The sequence below is a fragment of the Dendrobium catenatum genome, unplaced genomic scaffold (genome assembly GCF_001605985.2).
Source record: "Dendrobium catenatum unplaced genomic scaffold, ASM160598v2 fragScaff_scaffold_1697, whole genome shotgun sequence".
Classification (NCBI taxonomy): Eukaryota; Viridiplantae; Streptophyta; class Magnoliopsida; order Asparagales; family Orchidaceae; genus Dendrobium; species Dendrobium catenatum.
In genome coordinates, this window is record NW_021320159.1 from 545,576 (window position 1) to 567,634 (window position 22,059).

Here is a 22,059-nt window from a genome sequence, read left to right on the forward strand (position 1 = left end):
AGGCATCTACTGAGAGCACAGCAAATTATGAAGAAGCAGGCGGATGGGCATAGGAAGGACATACAGTTTGCAGCAGGGGAGAGGGTGTTTCTGAAGCTCCGACCATATAGACAGAAGACAGTTGCCAACAGAAGGAATGAAAAGCTGGCTCCAAGGTACTTTGGTCCTTATGAAGTGATAGAAAAGATCGGGGCAGTAGCATATCGACTGAAATTACCCCCATCGGCGACTATACACCCGGTTTTTCACGTCTCACAGCTGAGAAGGGTCATTGGTGATCACATCGCCATTCCCGAGCTACCGCCGACACTTACGGAGGAGTTAGAGGTGATCCTGGAACCTTTGGAGCTGAGGGGTGTTTGTCAGAAAGAAGATGAAACTAAGGAAGTGTTGATCCAGTGGAAGAACCTTCCTGACTACGAGGCCACGTGGGAGCCATAAGAGATGGCGAAACAGCAGTTTCAAGATTTTCACCTTTAGGACAAGGTGATTCTTTGGGAGGGCAGTAATGTTAGACCGGCCCAGGATGGGCCGGTTGGACCGGTCCAGCAGGGACCGGTCCGCGTCTACGCGAGACGGAACCTGGGCGGAAATCCTGGGCGGAAACGGCTCTGCCGTGAATCCACGTAGGCTTGAGAGGGGGAGTTTAGGAGGGAAATTTTGAACGTGAAAGGCTGTTTTATGAAGTTTATGATTGTCCTTTATGATTAATTTTGTATAATTAGGAGTTTGGGGGGAATTAGCTCCTCATCTTGAATTTGAGTTTTCTCTTTGAGATCTAGGGTTTGCTTTGGGCTCTTGGCTTCGCTGGAGACTTTGGAGAGTACGTTCTTCCTCTCGAATTGAAGAACAAATTGTATCTTTGCTATTTGTTTTGTCTACTAGTAAAATACAAGCCTTTGCTTGCATTGTCTCTCAATCTTCTCGCATTTTCACTGTTTTCCTGAGCATATTTGTTGTCCACTGTTCGAGACAGCAGTTTTCTTCTTGTTCTGCTTCAGTTTTGGCTAGGAATTACTTGAAATCAAGTATTTCCTATCAAAATATTTGATAGACTTTTTTTTTTTTTGTGAGAAGATAAAATGGAATATCATATTATTGTATGAATACCATTCCCAAGATTACCATTTGCCATGAATATTTGCTCCAAATTCTTTTTAAAATTTGCTTTGTAACTTATAAAGTTTAGTTTAGTAATTATGTGAATTAATCGCTCATATATGTTCTTATAATCATTCTGTACATTATTTAATTCCTAAATTATGTTACATGACACGCAAACCACGTGCCTTTCAACTATTTCAACTATTGCTAGCTTCAGAAGCATATACCAAGGCAATCTCGCAATTTAAAGCAACAGAAACTTTATTTAAACATATAGCATCGCCAATCATAAGAAAAGATACCTAAATAGAATTTGCATTTATTTGCTCTTCTGATAAAGCAAGTTATCATGCATTTCGGTTTTTCACTGATAAATTTGGCAAATGCTACTACGTCAGCTCTCATTTTTCTCTTAAAAGACTATAGTTAAAAATATACATCATATCATATCAGAAAATGTAGAGTTTTCAATAGAGCATTCTTTATCAAAAGCTTCATTACCTGGTCACAGTAATTGGGAGCAGAAAATACAGTTATAAGCTTTCCATCATGCTCAATCTCATAGCCCTCATCCTTCACCTCATGGGACCGAACAATAAGATCTAACATTATTTCATAGAGGCATGTGTGAAATTAGAATCACCTTGCAAATCATCTTTTATAGGTAAAAATAAAAACTTACCGAGATTATTTTCCTGTAAAAATCTCTTGGTCACATCTTCACCAAACGAAAGGCCAACACCACGCTTACTAGGGCCCCTTCCAAATTGAGGTTGTGGATCACTCCAAAGTATTTCACACATCAAACCTAACAAAGAGATGTTTGTATACAATTAATAACAAAACACAGAAAAGACGCAACAAAACTGATTCTTAAGTGCAAACACAGAGATTAATGACAGTTTCTATAAATTCTTTTTTGCCCTTACACTCTTCCCCATCCAACTCCCAAGGACCGATTTTGCACCTTCTTGAGTTGTCAATGACTTGCTTGTGTGTTGCCGACGATCAAGTTAGCCAAACTGATTCTTATGGATCACAGTCAAATTAAATCAATTTTGATAATAAATCAATTAAGAAGTAAAGCAATTATCCAGTGATGAATTTCAAACATATTATATAGCTTTAATCCGTTGGAACTATTTTTATAATCAATTCAAAAAAATATTAGCTTCATTTTAATCCTTGATGCCATATTATTATAATTGAACACTTGGCATCATTCTAAAACCACTATACTAACATGAGTATGTCCTCCATCATATATATTTTTAATAACGCCAACACGCTTTTGGCACACACCTATCTTCCTTAATGTGCACTAAATAAACTGTCATGATATGCAATCTTATCTTCTTAAGATCAACAAAAATCATATAAAATTTATTTCTATGCTCCCTAAACTTTTTCATTAATAATCTTAACACCAAAATCGCTTCTATGATAGAACTTCCTAGCATGCATGGCAAAAGTTATTCTTCAAAACTAATAAAAATTTTTCAGCATATTTTTCATTGCTCTTCACTCCTAACTTCATTATATGACTCATTACATCTTATTCCTCTACATAAACATGATCTTGACTATCACATTTGTTTTTAAATTTCGTACTAACACATTTTTTTCCTTGTTTATTCTAAGTCTTCAAAATCTCATTGATAAGATTCATTTAATCAAACTGCTACGATATATCTTATTTCTCAGCAAATCATAATAGGTATCTCATATAAACCTAAAGTTTCACCTTCATGCATCTTCTTCAAAGCTAGCTCCAATTCACTTTTGTGGATTGCTCTATAATACAACAACAATAACAACAAGCCTTTATCACACTACACGGAGTCAATTACATGAATCCTTTTTCTTCCTTGTATCTTATCAAGAGTCCAATTCTCATTTAAATTTAAAAAAAAAAAGTTATTTCTAATAATCAAGTCTTTTTAGGTCCACCTCTACCTTTCTTAAATATATGTCAGATCTAATACATCTACTTTCCTAAACGGGTCATCAAAAGGCCTACATTTTCCATAACCAAATCTAAGGTGACTCTCTAATCCTATCTGCCACTAGAGCTTCTTCAACCTTTTCATGCATATACTCATTTTGCATTTTGTCACTCATCCACCTAAGAAATCCTCATCTCTGTATTAAATACATCTCATTATTTTATTCTTTATGATTTTCTAAAATAATTTATTCCATAGAGCTCATATTTTAATAATTTCTTAAAATAGCATTTAATTCTTCCTTTTATCTTAATCTTAAACTAGGATCCTATTGCCTCACTTCATATGCAACTAACTTGACAAAAGCTTTTAAACCCCTTGTCACTTAACATAGCTATTGTATATAAGGGCTTGTTTGGTTTGGTGAAAAACAAAGCATTGTAAAGTAAATTCTTCAAATTTAATTTAAAGTTGTTTGGTTGAGCATAAAATAAATGCATGAGATTACTTTTTTGTGTTTGGTTTTTGAGTAAAATGAATTCCTGTAAAGTGGTGACGGCAGTAGCTAGCAATGGTGAAGGTGGCAGCAGATGACGATGGGGGTGGCTAAGGCCAACGATGGCATGGCGATGGGCAGTCATTGAAGACCTGTGACAAGTAGCAGCAGGCACAACTAATAGCGGCGGCGGTGGCAATAATCAACAATGGGCGGTGGCAATAACCAACAATGGGCGGTGGTTGGCTGCCCATAGTGATGGCAAGGCAACCAGCAATGGCCAATAGCGAGCGACGAATGGCAATAGTGGCTACGACTGGCGGTAGTGGCTAACAGTGACCAAGGGTAGCGGTGGGCAACCACTTATGCCCTCTAACAACGAGCAATGAGCAACGACAAGAGCGACTGACAACTAGCGATGGCTTGCAATAAGAAATGGAAGAAAATTTATCATTGTTTATAATCAATTTCTACTCGACTAAAATTTCTAAGATAATCTTTAATGGAATTAGAGATCTCATCCTAATCAAGTTGAACTCAATTAAAAAATTATAATTTGACTCGCGTAACAACCTATATCTTGAATGATTAATAAAGTTTTGTCAAAGAAATTTTTTAAGAAATACTTTTTTTTTTTTTTGGACTTATGCGTCAATTAAGGAGAACTCACACAAAAATCACATATGTGAGATTTGAACTCAAAAACTCTTGGTTGATAGTCAAAATTCTCAACCAACAAATCAAGATGAGTTGCATAGAAATACAAAAGTTAAACCAACAAAAAAAAACAAGAATGATTTCAATAAAACATAACTAAGGCATATAAAGAGTAGAAGCAAGCTGGTTAATTAGTTTGAGGCAACTCCAATAGAACACAGAAAATTCAAGTATTTACAAAACTAATACCCACTTATATCTATTTTTCATATTATCACCCAAATATTGAAAATTCATAACAAACCCCCAACTCATATTTTTATTTTTTTAGTCAACTTTTAAACGATTTGATCATGACATACAAAAATACATAGGTTTGATAGTTAAAAAATGACATGGATGTTAGTTTTATAAATACACAAATTTTAAGTGTTATACGTGATAAGGCATAAGCATAAAAGACACTACACGAGCAACCCTAAGAAACAAAAGAACAAACAACCCGAACATTTCCTTTTCAAAGCACTAGGAAAACTTCTTTATCATTAATAATTTACTCATATACCGAGAGTAAAATAGCATGATGATATCATAGTTAACATACAACAATCCCATTTAGAGACAACCATTTCCAAAAAGTTGCCAATTCTAAATTTGATATAGCAAGTCAAAAATTTTATTTCCAGGAAGACATTACAGCAGAGCTAGGAACATCAACTATCACATTCAAATACCATGAATGATGTATCATGTTTTATAGCAAGTATGCTCCATAAAAATAAAATTTATTTGTATTAAAAATAAAAGAGGCTCAATCAATCCTTTTATCCATCAAATGTAAAAATTAATGGAATAAGTGGAAGTTCGAGATTTAGCTTAAGAATAATCATGAACAACCAGAAAAGTAAACAAGTAAAGGCATGCCATAATGAAGTCGCTAAAATGTAGTTTTTCTGTCCCATACTCCGCTCTACATAATGCATGGATTGTAATGCAGCATTCCAAATGAAAAAAAAAAAATTTATTGCTTTAAAAGAAGTGTGAAGTAGCATACAATGAGAAAAAAAAATATTTTCCAACAAAAATGCCATCGTCCATTTGTAGGTAAGGGAAGGGACCACTAAAAGATAAATGCACATTAGTCAAAATAGGAGATAAGTTGTAAAGGCAAATAACCTTCCTCAGGAGGCTCACAAAAGCGATCAATTGCACGGATATCAGAAAGCTTGACACCATCAACACTGAATAGCCCACCATGAGCCACAAACACCTTGTCGTTTATCACATGAGCCAAAGGTAAACAACAAAACACTTCTGCAAAAAGCTCAACAAATGCTTCACTTAGTTTAGACTTGACTTCTCCTTCAAAACCATATATCTTGTTCATGTTCTTGCTTTCATGATTTCCCCTAGCAAGATGCATAGCTGCAAATGTTTAGAAAAGCTATTAACGCCTAACATTAAGCAATTAAAAAATGATAACAGCATATTGCAACCAAAATAATCTCATAACAAAGTTAAAAAAAAAAAAGAAAATACATAAATAGATGAGCCCTAGCGCACAAGCAAACTTGCATGTGCCAAATAATAAAACTAAAGAAAAGTTGCATTCACAAGGATTTCCAAAACACAATAACTAGCATATACGAGGTTTTGAAAATCGGATCAAATATTGAACCAGAAGAACAAGAGGTTCAATATACAATGGTTCAACCGGTGTTGAACCGAATGACGTATTAAAACATTTAAATTAATTATGACTTAAATGATGTAATAATAATATTTTCACTAATTCAATATATAGCATCTAAATCAGGATACTTCACAATTAAATATTTTTTAAAATGATTCTAAATCATAATTTTGAGTTATAATACCTCCATTATTTATGAGATATTCAACTTTAAATAATAATAATATTCAACTTAAAAATTCAAAACACAAACGAAAGATGGATCAATTTTTTTTTTTTTAAAGATGGATCAAACTTGTTGGAACCTTTTATAGCCATTTGATAAAAATAAAAAGATTGGAAATTAATCTATATTATAATCGGTTAGTTCATTAAAAATCAGACCAGTTCACATTTTCTCCTTCCAATTTTGATCAGCTCTATGCAAAAGTAGCTTTTGGACTAGATCAACCATCCCTAGTTGAACTAGTTGGACCAACCAATCCGATTGTAATGCAGCATATATAATCACTTTCGCTAAATTTCATGATCAATTAAACCTTCGAATTAGCAAAATAAAAGCGATATTCTATGATTAGGATTTTTCTATTATTTTCAATCAAGCCTAATATAGGTAAGCTTTAACCTATCAGCAAATCCAACTCAAGTATGTATTTGACCAAGAATCCATAGCCAACCTACTTAGCCCTCCCAACTACCAATCATGTCCATTGACAATGCTTGATAAGAATCCAATATCAAGATCTACCTGACCCATCTACAGAAAATTCAATTGATCTGTACAAACCTCAAAATAATATTTAAATTGAAAATTTCCAAAATTAAATTCAAGATCATCTGAATTTCAATTTCAATCTCATTGAAATGAACACATTGATATCACAAATAATATGATCTAATCCAAATGAACTTAAATTAAATATTTGAAGCATACTTGAAAGCTTCATGGCATTAATTGAAAGACCAAACGGACTTCAAATCTAACATGCTCATACTCAAATCGAGCTGATTGACGAGACGAAGCCAATGAGCCTAAAAACATTCAATTCTACAGTCCTTAAGGCACTTAAATTCTGAATAAATGAACTATGATCGATGGGATTTGAGTTATTCAATAAAATATTTTGGATCATGGATAAAATTTATCAAAGCACTCCAAAACAAAGTTATAAATAAGGCTCCATTTTCTACCTGAAGGGGCTTGTCAGTTGAGAGAGATGAAGATCTCTATTGTATTCAAAAAGTTATAAATTAGATCAAAATATATATTATGGCCAAATGAGAATGAGTTTTGAATTTGTTTAGACAAGTTTGTATTTGAATCATAAATTTTTTATTCGCCGGAACCCGAAGTGAAAATTGTTGTAGACAGGAATCCTATAAAAACGTCTTTCGAGGAATGGGCCAGACCCGGCCATTTCTCAAGAACAATAGCTAAGGGTCCTGATACTACCACTTGGATCTGGAACCTACATGCTGATGCTCACGATTTTGATAACTAAACTTGACCCTATCGAGCGTATTACTATGAATTCGGAAGACAGTAATCTGAAAGATTCTGAGCCTAATTAGAAAGTGAGCCTCATTGTGTTTTATTGGAATCTATTTTAGAAGTTGCTCCTTTCGATTTACATTTGAAAGGGAGTGTCTGTCTTAATTGGATTTATCTCACCATTTCTCGTACCGACTTTAATGATAGAGAGAGTATTAGTCCATACTTTCTTGTCACCTCTCTAACTGTTGTGCCCACATCTGTTTTGGATACTACCCCATCTTTTGAGTCCCATAACTGTTGGTGACTCTTTGGGCTATCCCATTATGGTTGTGAGTCAGGACCCATCATCTTGTCTTATTCCTGAGTTATCCGTTTTGCCCGCTATTTTCTTGTCCTTCCCTGTTAAGGACCATCTCTCTCCTAGTTGGATAAATTTGCTTGATTACATTGCTTCTCCAAGGAGACTATCTATGAACCTAGCTGAAACTTCCTATGGCAATGCCCTTTCTGCTAAGGATGTCTTCATTGCTCCTCCTACAGCAATTCCCTTAAACATGGAAACTTTATGCCCTCTCATTTTGTGACTGATCCATCTTTATTCCTATTTATGTGTGCTTGTGAGTCTGTATATTTGTATGTCTGTTTTATGTCGAAATTGTCTTTGTTTAAAACTTTTGTGTAAGCCCACAATTCTTGTCATTCATCATGCACACCGAGTCTCTTGCATCCACATTTGCATGTCATCTTCAGGAATTGCATAAGGAGTTTAATAAGAAAATTGAGTTAAGTAATACTAATTATAAGCTTAATGCGGATTTTAAGTAAATATTTAAAGAATTCAAGGTTGGCGATTTTGTTATGGTACGGATTGGTCCGGAGTGGTAGGAATCGTTAAAAAGTTACATGCTAGAAGCGCAAACCCGTTCAAAATAATATCCAAGATAAATAGTAACGCTTATGTGCTAGACCTTCTCAAAGGTTTCAATTTTAATCCTACATTTAACATCAATGATCTAGTAGCCTTTGAGGGACCAGAGTTTAACCCTTCAAATCCACTAAACATTGAGCCTGTTTTGCCCATACCTAGTAAGAACCTTAGCTCACCTTCACTTTCAAAATTTCCTACGTCACCTGATGCGGAGGAGATGGAAGCAATACTTAGTGATGAAATCATCTCCACTAAAGATGGTGGGCGCCAAAGGTACTTGATCCAATGGAAAGGGAAACCGAAGACGGAGAACACATGGATGAATCGCGAGGAGATATAGAGATTGGACCCCGACCTGCTGGAGCTATACCAGTGTTTACGAGATACTTACTCGACGGGGTCGAGCTTTCTCCCACCCAGGGAGAATGACGAGGACATCCACCCAAGATTTTGACGTTCTTACCATCGACAGAATCGTAGATCGACGACTATGATTCATAGTTTCTTTTTATGATGTTTTAGTGCATTTCTTTTAATTATTTTTCAGTTTTCCACTTGTACCCCTATGAGGGGTTTGTGTCATGTTGCAGCTTGATGGCATTTGTGTCTTTTACATTTTGTGCTTTGGAGGTCTATATATGAAGGCCTAGTCTTTGTATTATTTTCTAATGATAATTATGAATGATATTTCCACTTTCTTGCTTGATCTCTTTGTGAGTTCTTTAGAGCAGAAACCCTAGGCGAGGGTGAGAGCAATACCCGTCAATCTTGGTGGATTTCGAGGTTCGCGGTTCTTCGACTTTTTCATTCTCCTTTACCTTCACACCAATTCCATTCCTCCACCAACCGGCCTCCTCTTCCTGTTGCCCCATCCCATCCCAAAACCGAATTCGCCTTTCCCACGCCGTCGGCATCCCTTGGCCGCCCTACCTACTAGCCACCACCCTTCCAGCCGCCAGCCCTCCCATGTCTCCCCAAATTTGAAATTTAAATTTCAAATACCCATTAAGCACTTTCCTAAAATAGGTTTTAGCTAATTAGGAAAGCTTCTAATTGGAATTCAATTAAACAATTGAGTTCAAATTCTTTCCTAAGGCTAGAATTTAAATTAGGAAACCTCCCTAATTTAAACAAATCTGAAATTAAATTCAAATTTGTTTTAAATCTCTATTTATTCCTTGTTGTCTCACCTACTTAAAACAAAACACTTCTCTCTAGTTTCCCCATGGCTGACCCCCCTAATCAAGCCATTCTCTCTCCTATTTAACTCCTAATCCCCATTAAAGCCTCCCTAATTTCCTCCTAAATTGCGGCCCCTTTCCCTTTGTGGAATAATTGAAATTCAATTTATTTCCTCCCTTCCCTCTTAGGAAAATCTGAATTAATTTCAGATTTTCTGATTTATTGAAAATCCATTTTCCCCATTCAAACCCTAGCTCTACCCGTCCCTATCCTCTCCTCTCCTCCTTACTGCCGGCTACCCTCTTTCTCTGCCACCCTTCTCCACCTCTCCTAACCGGCGGCTCCACCAAAGAACCACACGGATACTCTCAAGCTCATGGATGGCAGATCCGGAAGTTGATCACGGATTCATTTATAATTCTCAAGAGGAAATCGACATCATTCAATTACATTTCTTCAATCCCGGATTTGGATTTGAACGCATCGTCGAGGAATACGTGGAGCATATTCTCTTTACTTTGGTGGGCATCATTGACGAGCAACAACCTACAGGACAATGGAAGATCACCGGAAGACCACCCGTCTCTCCAACTCCAGCCAACTCTCCGTTGATCAAAACCGCCGGCATCCTCTGTTATTCGATGGCACCACTTGGCTTGCTAACCTTCGTCCTCCGCTAACTCTACTCCCAAAGAGCGATCGAGAGGGAAACTCGAAGGTGAAAGTTCTAATTGTTAAGTGATGGATTATCATTAACCGCATATTTGTTTTACTATTTTATTGTTATTATTTTGGATTGTCCTGTTAATCTAACGTGTAACGGTATACTTGAAGCAAGTCGAGAACCACAAAAACTGAAATTCTTAACTTAGTGAAACATTAATCCTATAATTTCATTACTAAATCTATTTTCTTCATAGTATCCTATTAAGAGTAAAATTTTCATTTAAACTAAATAAAAAAGATCATTTTTAATACTTTCTAACCAAGTCCTTTTAAGTCTAACTCAATAATTCTTAACATAAGCTAAATCTAATGCATCTAATCTCCTAACAGAGCCATCAAAAGGCCAACGTTTTATGTGAAAAATCATCTGAGGCATCTCTCTAATCTTATTTTTCACTGCAGCTACTCCAACCTTTTTACATATATACTCATTTTGCATTCTGTCTCTAAGTGTAATGCCACTCATCCACATGAGCATCCTCAGCTCTGCAAAAGTTAACTTAATTTTATGATTCTATTTTAATTGCCAATATTCTGCGCCATAAAGTATTGCAGTCTCACTAATATCTTATAAATTTTTTTCATAAGTTTCAGAGGTACTTTTCTATTACAAAAGAGGCCCGAGGCATTCCTCCACTCCAATCATCCAACTTGAATTCTATTAATAAAATCCCCAACCAAACCATTACAATGGAAAAGAAAGTTAAAGAAGAATTTGAATATTTCAAAATCAAAAAACCATATGACAACAAAAACTAAAGGTATACCTGATGGAGTCATGCACTTGAATGCAAATAGTGTTAGAATAACTTCGACAGAGAAGGATCCTCGATCCACAAAGTCTCCATTAAAAAGATAAGGATTCTCTTCTGAAGGAAGTCCATTCAGCTCAAATATATTCAACAAATCATAGAACTGCAAAGTACAATAAATTCAGTTCAAACAAACATAAGAAAAGCGAATGGAAGTTTACATGCAAAAAAAAAGCTCAATAAATATCAAGCTCAGAAGTTCACGATGCAAAAGATTTCCTCTAGCTGATAGCTCTGATGAAGATGGAATGATCATAAAATAAACAGACAACAGATCTAAAATTTTAGAGTGATTAAACAATTCTTGTATGCTATGCTGTTGGTGAAAGCAGGCTGGCAGCAATTATTAGATTGCCTCCAATATAACCTAGAGGTCATGGGATTGGTTCACAGCAGATCGTTGACAAACCAAGGATAAGGTAGGATTTAATAAGCCCTTCCCGCACCCTATAATGTGCTTTGTTGAACAATACCGTCATATTTGCTCAGTTATTTTAGGCCTGAAAAGTGAATACTCCTGCTTACTCTTGCTAAAGGGCATGGGCATGGGGATCCATAAAGCTGCCCGGATTAGCACAGCAAGTCTGAGAGGCATGATAAAGATAAAGGATGCAGCAGGAAAAGCAGGACTGTACCTCTAAGCATAACTAGAAGTTGGAACTACATGTTGTATAGACAAGTACTATTCTCATGACCGACATTTTGAAGTTTCAAGTAACTTAAAACACACAGTGACATCAGACAAGTGAAAAGGGAATAAATAACTATTTTAAAATAAAAAATAAATAAATACTATCACTCATATTTAATAAGAATCAAATCCGGGTAAATTCAATTATATTTTGTTATATGTTAGGATTAGAATTGGTCCATGCATTTGTTGTTCAACTTCTCAGTTTTATCATGCTGACCCCGTAATTGAGAAACGATTCTTTCCATCTTTGGAAAGAAAATACATTAGTTGTATTAAGCAATAAACAGTTGTGCATTAGTTTGAAGATCCTTGCAAAGATGTTTTAAAACACAACCTGCCCATGAACATCACCACAAACTGTAAAATGATGACCATCCGAAACAGTAATGTCCACAAGAGAAGGCATAGCTCGCAACATCTCTCTGGCTTGTAAGATGATCTGATATGCGTACCTAGCACAAAATCATCCAAGTTAATAGCATGTCAAAATGGAATTTAGAATATCTATTAAACCTTGAAATGAATTAACCGACTATCAGTGTTAGTAAGCACCTTTTGTGTAAATATTTTTGATTCTTAAAATCATCCAACATTTTCTTTACAAAATCTAGAGTTACCACTTCACCCTCGATTCTTGCGCCATTATATTGCAGCTCCACCTCTGTCATATGATAGAAATCAAAGACCATAAACAGTACAATTGACATGAACTAAAGATACGAAATAGTAGCATAATTTATGTAAACACCTAGATTTGGAAAATCTACAACCAATTAAACAAATATATATATATATATATATATATATATATATATATATATATATATATAATCTAAGTTTGAGGTCATTCTCAAAGGGTATAGGAAACAAGAAATTTACATCTTCTAGACAATGCAGTTACAATGTCCCACAAAAGACCTACCCTATGCACAATACTAATCCCTCTTAAGATAATTAGAATCCATCTTAGTTCATAAAACAAACGTCCAAGATAGGATAGGAAATTGACAGTTGCCGTCTTTACAAATTTTAAACCCATAGTGGTAATTTTTTAATCTTCTTCTATTTATATGTTGCATCATCAAAGAAAAATATATCGTCTAATCCAACAGCAAAAGTTATGCTAAAACAAAATCAAGATTGTATACAAAATGTCATATGAACAGGGTTAATCAAGACTCGTTATTATTATGACTCGAATTCGAATTAGCCGTGCAAGAATTAAGTCAACTCACCACAAAGTTAAAGTCGCTAAGAGATCAAACAATCTCACTAAATCACTCACAAGTCCAAGTCATCAAGGCTATTCGTACATCTATTCAGTACCTGGCCATCATATTCATTATTTGAACTCAGTTAAACCTATCTTTGGCGCCTACTAAATTCATCTATTGAATTCACACAAATATCCAATGAAACTAGCTAGCTCAAATTTAAGTTGTCAAACATCAAAGAAGCATCATTATGAAGAATCTCACTCTCTGCCCATATCCCATCAGAAGATATCCATGCAATTAGATAGCAACAAAGTAGTAAAGTTTATTCATTTTGCAACAATACTTGCTAAGTATTGCAATGTAATTTTATTTGCATTACTCAAATTTAGCCTTTCCCGAGCTTTGAACATCGAACAAAAGCCTACCAATAGAAATTTAGAGGATAAGATTGCCATATTTCTCTTTCTTTTTTCTTCTTATTTTATCTGCGCTTATTAGTAATAAGGTTTTTGTGTCACCAATATACAATTTAGGATCCACATCCTCTAAGATACATGAATGTAGATAAAGGCATCGGACCCTAAACCAAAATTGCCCCAGCAATAATTGTTTGGACCTAGATAGTTCCATGAACTAGCGAGTTGAGATAACTTCGGCATTCAATCCTAGAACGTATTTGCACAAATCACTGAAGACTTCATCTGACATTATAAATGAATGATTGGCTAACACATCAAGCAACCTTATGTACAGTAAATTAATCCACAAAGTCGGCTCCATCGAAGTTCGTGCGAGCCTGATTGGTGTTTACAGTACATTTCAAGGATAAAACTTTAGCCGTCAACTCATCAATTTACTCGATCAAAAAAGAAACGTCAACTCCTCTTGGATGGAACCGAACTGCAAGCCTTTGGACAATCTTCCAAAGAATTTTAAGACTTCTTCTAACCTTCAACAATGACTTTAATAGGTTGGGAAATTAAATCAATCTTGTTGATCTTTTCCCTAATTCCTCAGGGCTCGGGAACAGATTTTCCAGTATTGATTTCTTTAGGAACATCCAAGGCCTCTGCCACTGTAGGAACTTGAGCTTTTTCAGTAAAAAAAAAATCCTATATAAAAGAACCATCAGGAGTTTTTATCCTTTTTTTAGGGATTTAAAATTTGGGCGGTCTACAAAAGATTCCCAAATAGGTGAATTTTCAAAAATATCACTACACAAATGCTCATTCATTTAGTGAATTAACATGGATAATCAAGAGCAAATACTAGTCATCACTCCTAAAGCAAACTTCGCTTCATTATCAACCACTTGAATTGTATGAAAAAGTTTGCTTATAGTAAATTTAATGATAACATTATCATACTTAATTAAAGGAATCTCAACCAGCTCACTTTGACCTTAAGCAATAAGTAGATACATCCTTAACAACTACAATTTTGAGATTTGTTGTTTGAGGTGGAGGATGACTTAGGGAAGTAGGAATATCGACCGAGCTCCCAAGATCGGTAGTTTCCTTTCTCATTTCGCTAAGGGACTATTTGGTTGGAGGAAGAAGGAATGCACTGTAAAAGAAATGCATTGCTTTTTTATATTTGGTTGGACAAAATACAAAATAAAGTAAAATCCCAGTGTATTAAAAATTCCCAGCGGCAGTAAAATTTCCGCGTAAAGTAAAACCGCCCGTTTTGAGAGAAAAAAGAAATCACCGTGCGCGGTAAGAGAGAAGCCTGCAGGAAGGCAAGGAAGAGCTCGCTTCGACTTCGTTGTTGTTCGGATAGTGGTTTGCTCGCTTCGACAACGTTCCCTTCCTCTCGGAACGGAAGGCACGACATTCAGAATCGATCGCTTGGACAACGTTCCCTTCCTCTAGAATCGGAAGCCACGGTCGCCCACTTCGACAATGTTCCCTTCCTCTTGAATCATGGCATTGGCATTTGCATTTTCATTGGCGTCCTACAGTTAAATCCCTCACTCAGCGAGCTCCATACTACACTCATCTCCTTCTGGTCTCACCCGCTCCATCTCAGACTCCCTAAGACCCTCCTCACAGTCCTTGTCGTACTTTGCTCCATCGCCAACTCCTATATCAATTCCTACACTGCTCTCCACCGCCTCCTCCATCGCCAGAGTCAGCCGCGCCACCCACCCCCTCACCTCAGTTTCTCAAAGCTCATACGATGGCTTGTTTCTTTCGCCTTCTTCGTCCTCCTCCACGAGCACTTGGGCCACCTCCCCTTCCCCGTCTTTGTCCTTCCTAGATTGCCAAGTTTTGGAGCAGGCAAGTCACGAACAGGTTCGGGACTCCTTGCATGAACAGCCCGTCGATGCGAACATGCAGGTTTGCGATCCGAACAAGAACATTCCGTGTGGGAATGTTGATTTGTCTTTTCTAATGATTAGTCATTGATTTATCATTGAGCAATTGATCCAAATTGAAGCAAGGTGTGTAGAATTCCCCAATTCAGCCATCCAAGACTACATGGCTATAGGTTTTTGCAAGCCAAGTGTTTGTGGGAATGCCCCAGCAGAGCCCCTTCAGCTGATTTTATTTTATTTTGCACACACCCAATCACTACATTTATTTTACACTGCATTCACTTTACAGCCAACCAAACAACTACTAAGTTCAATCTTTATTTTCTTTGAGATAGTTATGGTTGTAGTACTGATTCCATATATACCATCGTTTGAAAAACTTTCTACTTGTATTGTTAAGAAAATAAGAGAATAGTTCTCTTCTTGAGCAGTTGCCAAGCTTAAGGCCATCAAAGTGCTTCATTTGAATTAACAAAGAAAGGAAGTTACAAAGCTAAGGAAGAAGATGACTGACATGGAAAAGAAATCCAAAATGAGCCCCTTTGAGTCAATGCTTATAGGCCCTCTAGCAATGCTGCAATGTGTACCAAAAAGGGGTGACAAATCGACGCAATCAATCACCATATGCAACAGTTCAACATGGATTAAATTTAGTTTTCTATTATCTTGTTTTTTTTTCCCTTTAAAGAGAAGGAAATTCAGAAACTAATGTACAGCCAATATCATTTGGGCCTAATTAATATAGTCTGGTTGTTCTCATGAACCAAATTCATGTCATCAAGCAATTAAGTCAATGTGCTGCAAAGTTGAATTCATTAATAGATAGAATGATATCGCTAACTAACTTAATTAATTTAAGTTTCCAAGGATACTCGTCAAATCTATTTGATTCCCAGTCATCATGTTTGTCATTTGAATTCAACTAAACCTATATTTGACTATGATAGTATTTGAACTCGCCTAGCAAATTCAGCTATTGAAGGCATCCAAGTATCCAAAACTAATCAGTTGCAGTCGCCAGAGACTTCATCAAATAAGTATTATTCTTAAGGATATCATTATATACATAGATCTTATAAGCAAATCATGTAATTAGATAACTATAGGTTAGCTAGGTTTTTATTTTACAGAAAATTTCTATTGAGCCTTGTTTAGTGATGTTACTTATATTACTCAAATCTTGTCTTTCATGTAGCAATGAAATTTGATGCAATCCTATAAATAAGGGTTAGAAGATTCGACTGCCATATTTTCTTTCCTCCTTTTTCTCTTATTTTATTCATCCTTGTTAGCAAGATTCTAGTGTAACCCACAAAAAAATTAGGATCCATATCCTCTAAGATGGTTGCAAGAAGATTGATGCTTAGGACCAAACGCCAAGTCATTGAGCACCAGGATGAAAGTGAGAGATCCATACAAACAAAGAATCAAGATTTGGCCACCACCAGACAACTACGTCACAAGTGAAAGAACGACTAACAGGAATGATTTTGAGAATCCTGAAATAGGGGCAAGAAACTTACAATAGCAGTGGAATAGTCAAAGAGGGAAAAACAAGAAAAAGAAAGTAATGTTGAATCCAACCACGATATAACTAGTGGGGCTCATAGTAAACGAGCAAATAAATGTGAAACAAGTGGCTCCACAATCATAAGTTGAAACAAGTGGCTAAAGGTAAACAAAGCAACCCCAAGTACCAAAACTAAGTTGAAGCTAATGTTAATTGATTCAAAAAGAAAACTTATTTAATGGTGGCTACAACATAAATTTTTGCAATGTATCAACTTTAAAAGTAAAATATAGGCAGATAGAATGATTTTTCAAAGAAGTATTATGATTGAATATAGCAGCAAAATGCATAACCCAGCATAAGAAGTCTATAGTTCAGCTCTTATTCATTAAAACAACAAATAAATTCCATAACAATATAGAGGTTCTTCGCATAACTGAAGATATTGCATTGTAAGGCACAATCAACGAAAGTTGTTTATACAACTGAATATGAGTAAGCTATGAGAGCAGAGTATTTCTTTCAACATATCATGTATACTTTTATCAAAAACCATAAGATATCCAGTTAACAATAAATGCCAAAATATTCATAATATTCACCACTCCTACCACTCATTGGAGAACAATTGCAGCTCAACATTGAATGATTAAATAAAAAAACATGAGGAGATAAAGAGCGTAAAAAGAGAAGATGGGGCTAACATGAATACCTATACTATGATAATCTATTGAATCCGCAACAGAATGTCTTTGAGAATCTTTCACAGCAATAGCCTCTTCAAATCGTATCTTTTGGTAAGCTTTTTCACACTCTTTCAGTTTTCTTGTGGCATCTGGATCATTGGGGCAATTTTTTTTCACCTATTAAGTGTCAAAAAACATGAAAAAATTCAATGATACGTTTCAAAATTTTCAAAAATAAGTATTAGAATAATGATGAGAACAATCTGGTGGACTGTCCAAATCAAACTATCAAAAGTAGAAACTACAATCTTTTTGTCTCTATTTGCTGAAAAGCTGCAGGCATATACCACTAAAGCATAGACTTCATCTAGCGCAGCTTTTCTCCTATCTAACTTTTCACGAAGCAAAATTGTGAGATGCAAGGAGAATGTTCTTAGAAAATAATCATTTTACAGTTAAACCTTCTATGAGGCATTAAGAGTACATGGACCAACTTATGCAGCAGCGCAGAATACAAAAATGTGGTCAGTTTTATTCAAAAGGTATAGTATGAGTACATTTATACCAAACTAAACTTTGAAATTATTAAACACAAAAGGCAGATTACTTCTGTATGCAGATTACCTTATAATTTATGCATTCTCTACATCTGCTCATATCAATTTAATCCAAGCATGGAAAATTTTCAATGGTTCTCAAATACAAGCATAAGTGATGCATTAATTCCATCGCAGGTACGAGATACAACTTCAAATAAGTTAGTATGATAAAAATTTAGAGGATATTAAATGAAATTGGCTTCTTGCATACAGATAAAATAGGATATCACTCGCATATCAAGAAAAAAGCTAGAATGCCCATTTCATAAGCTTTGATTCTTTGAATTACAAATACAAAGTCCATGTCAAGTTTTGGATGTCTGGAAAATTAACATAAGAAAAATAGTTAGAAAGTACGAAATCAATATACATATTCAGTTTTAAACCTTTTATTAGATCAGTGTATCTGCTTTACCCCCATCCCATCCCATTCTATTCCCTCATTTCTTATACATACATAGGAACACCTGAGATTCAGTAAGCCCATGCAAGCTTGCTCAATACATTAAGTAATGCATTCACAAATGCATGACAGCTTGCTTAGTTTGTTAAGACTCCATCACACATGACCGAACATGAGAAATTCCTAAGCTTTATTCCAGTAAGACACCATTATACATGCAAATGCATAGACACAGGGAGACACAAATAAACACACATGTACATGGAAACAAGACTCAAACATATGCCTTCTATACCTACACGCCTACAATCACGCACACACGTGCTTAAGGTTACTTTTGCATAGAATTTATACATGACCCAAGAAGGCCCTCATGCATCTGTCAATTGTATATCACGTAAATATGTTCAAGAGATTTGAATATGCCTGCTGAAAATCTTTCAAAGCCTCCTTAAACTTCCCCATGGCTAGATATGCTGCCCCTCGCCTATAATAGCCCTAGAAAACAACAAAGAGAGGACATTTAGATCAAGGATAAAAAATTATTTTGTGTACGGATATTCTACAAAGAAAAACATGCTACCTTCGAATATTTAGGGTCTATTTCAATAGCTTTTGTAGCATCTTGCACCGCACTGCCATACTCCTCAAGCTTAGTGTGTGCAAATGCACGATTTGCCCAATACACAGCATTATACCCATTTAGATTGATAGCCTGGCTGTATAGATCAATAGCTTGAGAAAATCTATTCGCTGCAAGGAACCATGGGAAGACAATTCAAAAACAAAATCCACATAAAAGTGCACCATCGATATGTAAAATTATCGCCATCAACTTGTTTTAGTCCCTCTGCTTATCAGAGAAAAAAAGGTAGGAGCTACCATCTCAAATGGAAACAAGAACACTTGTTAATTGAATGCAAATAAACATGACCCTCTTCCTAAGCCCAATTAAGTGTTTCTACCAAGACCAATGTGTTAAAGGGGGCTCCAAAGGAATAAAAAATACTCCCCATTCACATATTTAAAAGATAAATGCATTACCCTTAAATGCTTCATTGGCTAAGATCTTAAGTTCTTCTGCTCGATCAATATTCGCATTTGATGTTCCATCTATACTCTCCATTAGAATTCTAGCTTCTTGCAATGACTCTGTATCACTATGTAAGAAGTACCATTTCCACACTTTAACCTGTAAAATTATAGAAAAAACACTAAACTCTACACAAACCAAATAGATCCTGATACAAACAAAAAAATTTAAATAATATCATTGGATATAGAAATAATCATTACAAGCTCAATACAAAAGAACATGTATTAAAGAGGATAGAGGATGCACAAGTAAGACTAGTAAATAAATTAATATCAAAGGATTAGTAAGGAAAAGCGGTAAACCAAAGATCATATATTTGAATCTGTGCAAAAGGATTTAGTCAAAATAAATTTATCACCACATTCAACAATCAACAAGAATGGAGGGAAACTGAGATTCATAAAGCCAGCCTCTAGTAGCAATTATAACACAATATGATATTAGGAAATACAAAAGAAAATTAAGTTGTTCAAATCATCAATCTCAACCCAATCAACAATAAGTGATAATGTAACAAGCAAGGAGTTGCCGCACATTTATTTTAAAAAGTAACAATGAATGCTTCAGAATTGCACATTATACCCAATCTATGTGAATTAAGCTCATTGTGATATCAATCTGCACACATTCCATATATGTAAGCTAGATGTTATACGGCAATGATACAGAAGCAGAGCCTTAGAATCATATATAGTGTTGTTCTCTGAAGATTAAGGCTCTGAGGAAAGCTAATAGCAAAAGACCAACCTCAAAAACCACTCAATTTTGCAGTTATGGAACCAAGATGTCATGGAAAATAATCAGTGGAGAAACAAAAAAGGCTTTAAATGGCAAGAAAAGAGAAAATTTTCAAACAAAGGTAAATTATAAGCATAAAAATCACTGAGATTCAATTATAAAGGCAGTTAATCAATTGACAATTAACAACCATGAACCCAAAAGAAAAGACTTCCACGTTAAATCTAACTCCCATGCATGTAATATCAAATATGTAATTTCCATCTTTTTGGTAGTCTAATCCTTTAGGCCGTTCATTGCGTTGGCATTAGCATCATTGTGATGATATAAAAACGCGCAGAAATACCAAAAAAGGAAGAAAACTAGGCAAGGATCGATATCCGATAAATTAGAAAAGAATCAAATGAATACTGTAAGCCACGAGGAGAAGATTAATGAACGTTAATCAGAAAGGTTGATCCTCTGCTTGTATCCCTACCACAAAAAGAATGGATAGTAGATTAATGAGCAATAAAAAGAAAGAAAAGGCATACCTCTCAATAACAATAAGCGGCAGGGAGGAATATGCTAGGGTTTAGGAGCTGAGGTTATGAGATGGTAGAGAAGAAGAGAAACCCTAAAATCTGAAACAGCCGCCCGTCGAAGTAGGAGATGAGTTTGTGTAATAAATTTGAAGGGTGTCGAATGGTGACTACTGATAACAAAGAAACATGGGTGATGGGATGCAACGTCGGTTGAGCGCTCCAGTCGGAAGGGAACAATCTGGCCCGTCCAAATTGGCTCTAAACAGCCCAAACTGGACCGAATTCTTCGGTTCGTGTGATTCAGGTCAATACGGCATAAAAAATCGTTAATTTCTTGGCAAGGTGAAATGAAACTTCCATTACCCGATTTCCAACTCCTACGAGTAATTTATTAAAAAATCCTTAAACTTATTATTTGAAAAATTATAATTATATGTCTTTAAATTCCAATGCATATCTTTTAAAAATAATTTTTTTTTAAATTATTAGTTTCATCACACCTTAATTGATCTTACTTTAGCACTATTTGGAAAGTAATTATTCTATTCTATTTTGGTATTTAAAATTTAGAAAGAAAGAAAACAGTTGGAATTTTTAAATAAGATATTTTACCACTTTCTTAAATTTTAAGGATCAATATTATAGCTCTTAAAATAGAGCCGAAAATAAGTTCTAATGCATAGATGATGCATGATATTTATGTGGATATCATGCATTCAATACTTGTTTTGTGGTCCAAGTTAGATCAACATTTTTTTTTTTTTTTTTTTTTTGGTTTTAATCTCAAATATGAGATGAAACATTATTTAAAAATAGTTATGTAGTGGTTTAGAATATTTATAGAATTAGAGAGAAAATTGAGTCTTACACTTATACAAAAATCCAACGCATACAAATAAAATAAAAAATATATAAGTGACACGAAATGTTTAGGTGAAAAACTTGAAAATGGAAAAAACCGTGAGGCCTATGTTAGCTTTAGAAGCCTCATAACATATTATATTGACTTTAATGATAATAAATGTATCTTTTGATATCCTAATATATATGCTAAGTATTTTAGGTGTAATGATTTCATTTATATATGCTAGAAGAATACTTGTTTGGACTATATATTGTACTCATAATTCAATTAAAATTTAAATATAAAAGTTCTAAAGATGGATAGCTAAGAGCTTTAGATATAATATTCCATGTTATATATATCTAGAAATATCTTAGATGATCATAGAA

The 22,059-nt window shown here is 35.0% G+C and overlaps 1 protein-coding gene across 1 annotated transcript in view; it reads right to left on the reverse strand.

Moving 5' to 3' along the window:
• Positions 1 to 21,009, reverse strand: part of LOC110093729 (serine/threonine-protein phosphatase 5) — a 26,058-nt gene extending 5,049 nt beyond the window's left edge. The window contains exons 1-11 of the mRNA XM_020818707.2: positions 20,836 to 21,009; positions 19,513 to 19,660; positions 19,052 to 19,221; positions 18,895 to 18,966; positions 17,493 to 17,643; positions 12,286 to 12,394; positions 12,068 to 12,185; positions 10,995 to 11,142; positions 5,380 to 5,628; positions 1,787 to 1,912; positions 1,606 to 1,706 (exon numbers count right to left, since the gene is read on the reverse strand). Coding sequence (XP_020674366.1) covers positions 1,606 to 1,706; positions 1,787 to 1,912; positions 5,380 to 5,628; positions 10,995 to 11,142; positions 12,068 to 12,185; positions 12,286 to 12,394; positions 17,493 to 17,643; positions 18,895 to 18,966; positions 19,052 to 19,221; positions 19,513 to 19,594 — 1,326 coding nt within the window. The 5' untranslated portion in view covers positions 19,595 to 19,660; positions 20,836 to 21,009. The remainder of the gene's footprint in view (positions 1 to 1,605; positions 1,707 to 1,786; positions 1,913 to 5,379; positions 5,629 to 10,994; positions 11,143 to 12,067; positions 12,186 to 12,285; positions 12,395 to 17,492; positions 17,644 to 18,894; positions 18,967 to 19,051; positions 19,222 to 19,512; positions 19,661 to 20,835) is intronic.
• Between the last annotated feature and the right edge of the window lie 1,050 nt (positions 21,010 to 22,059).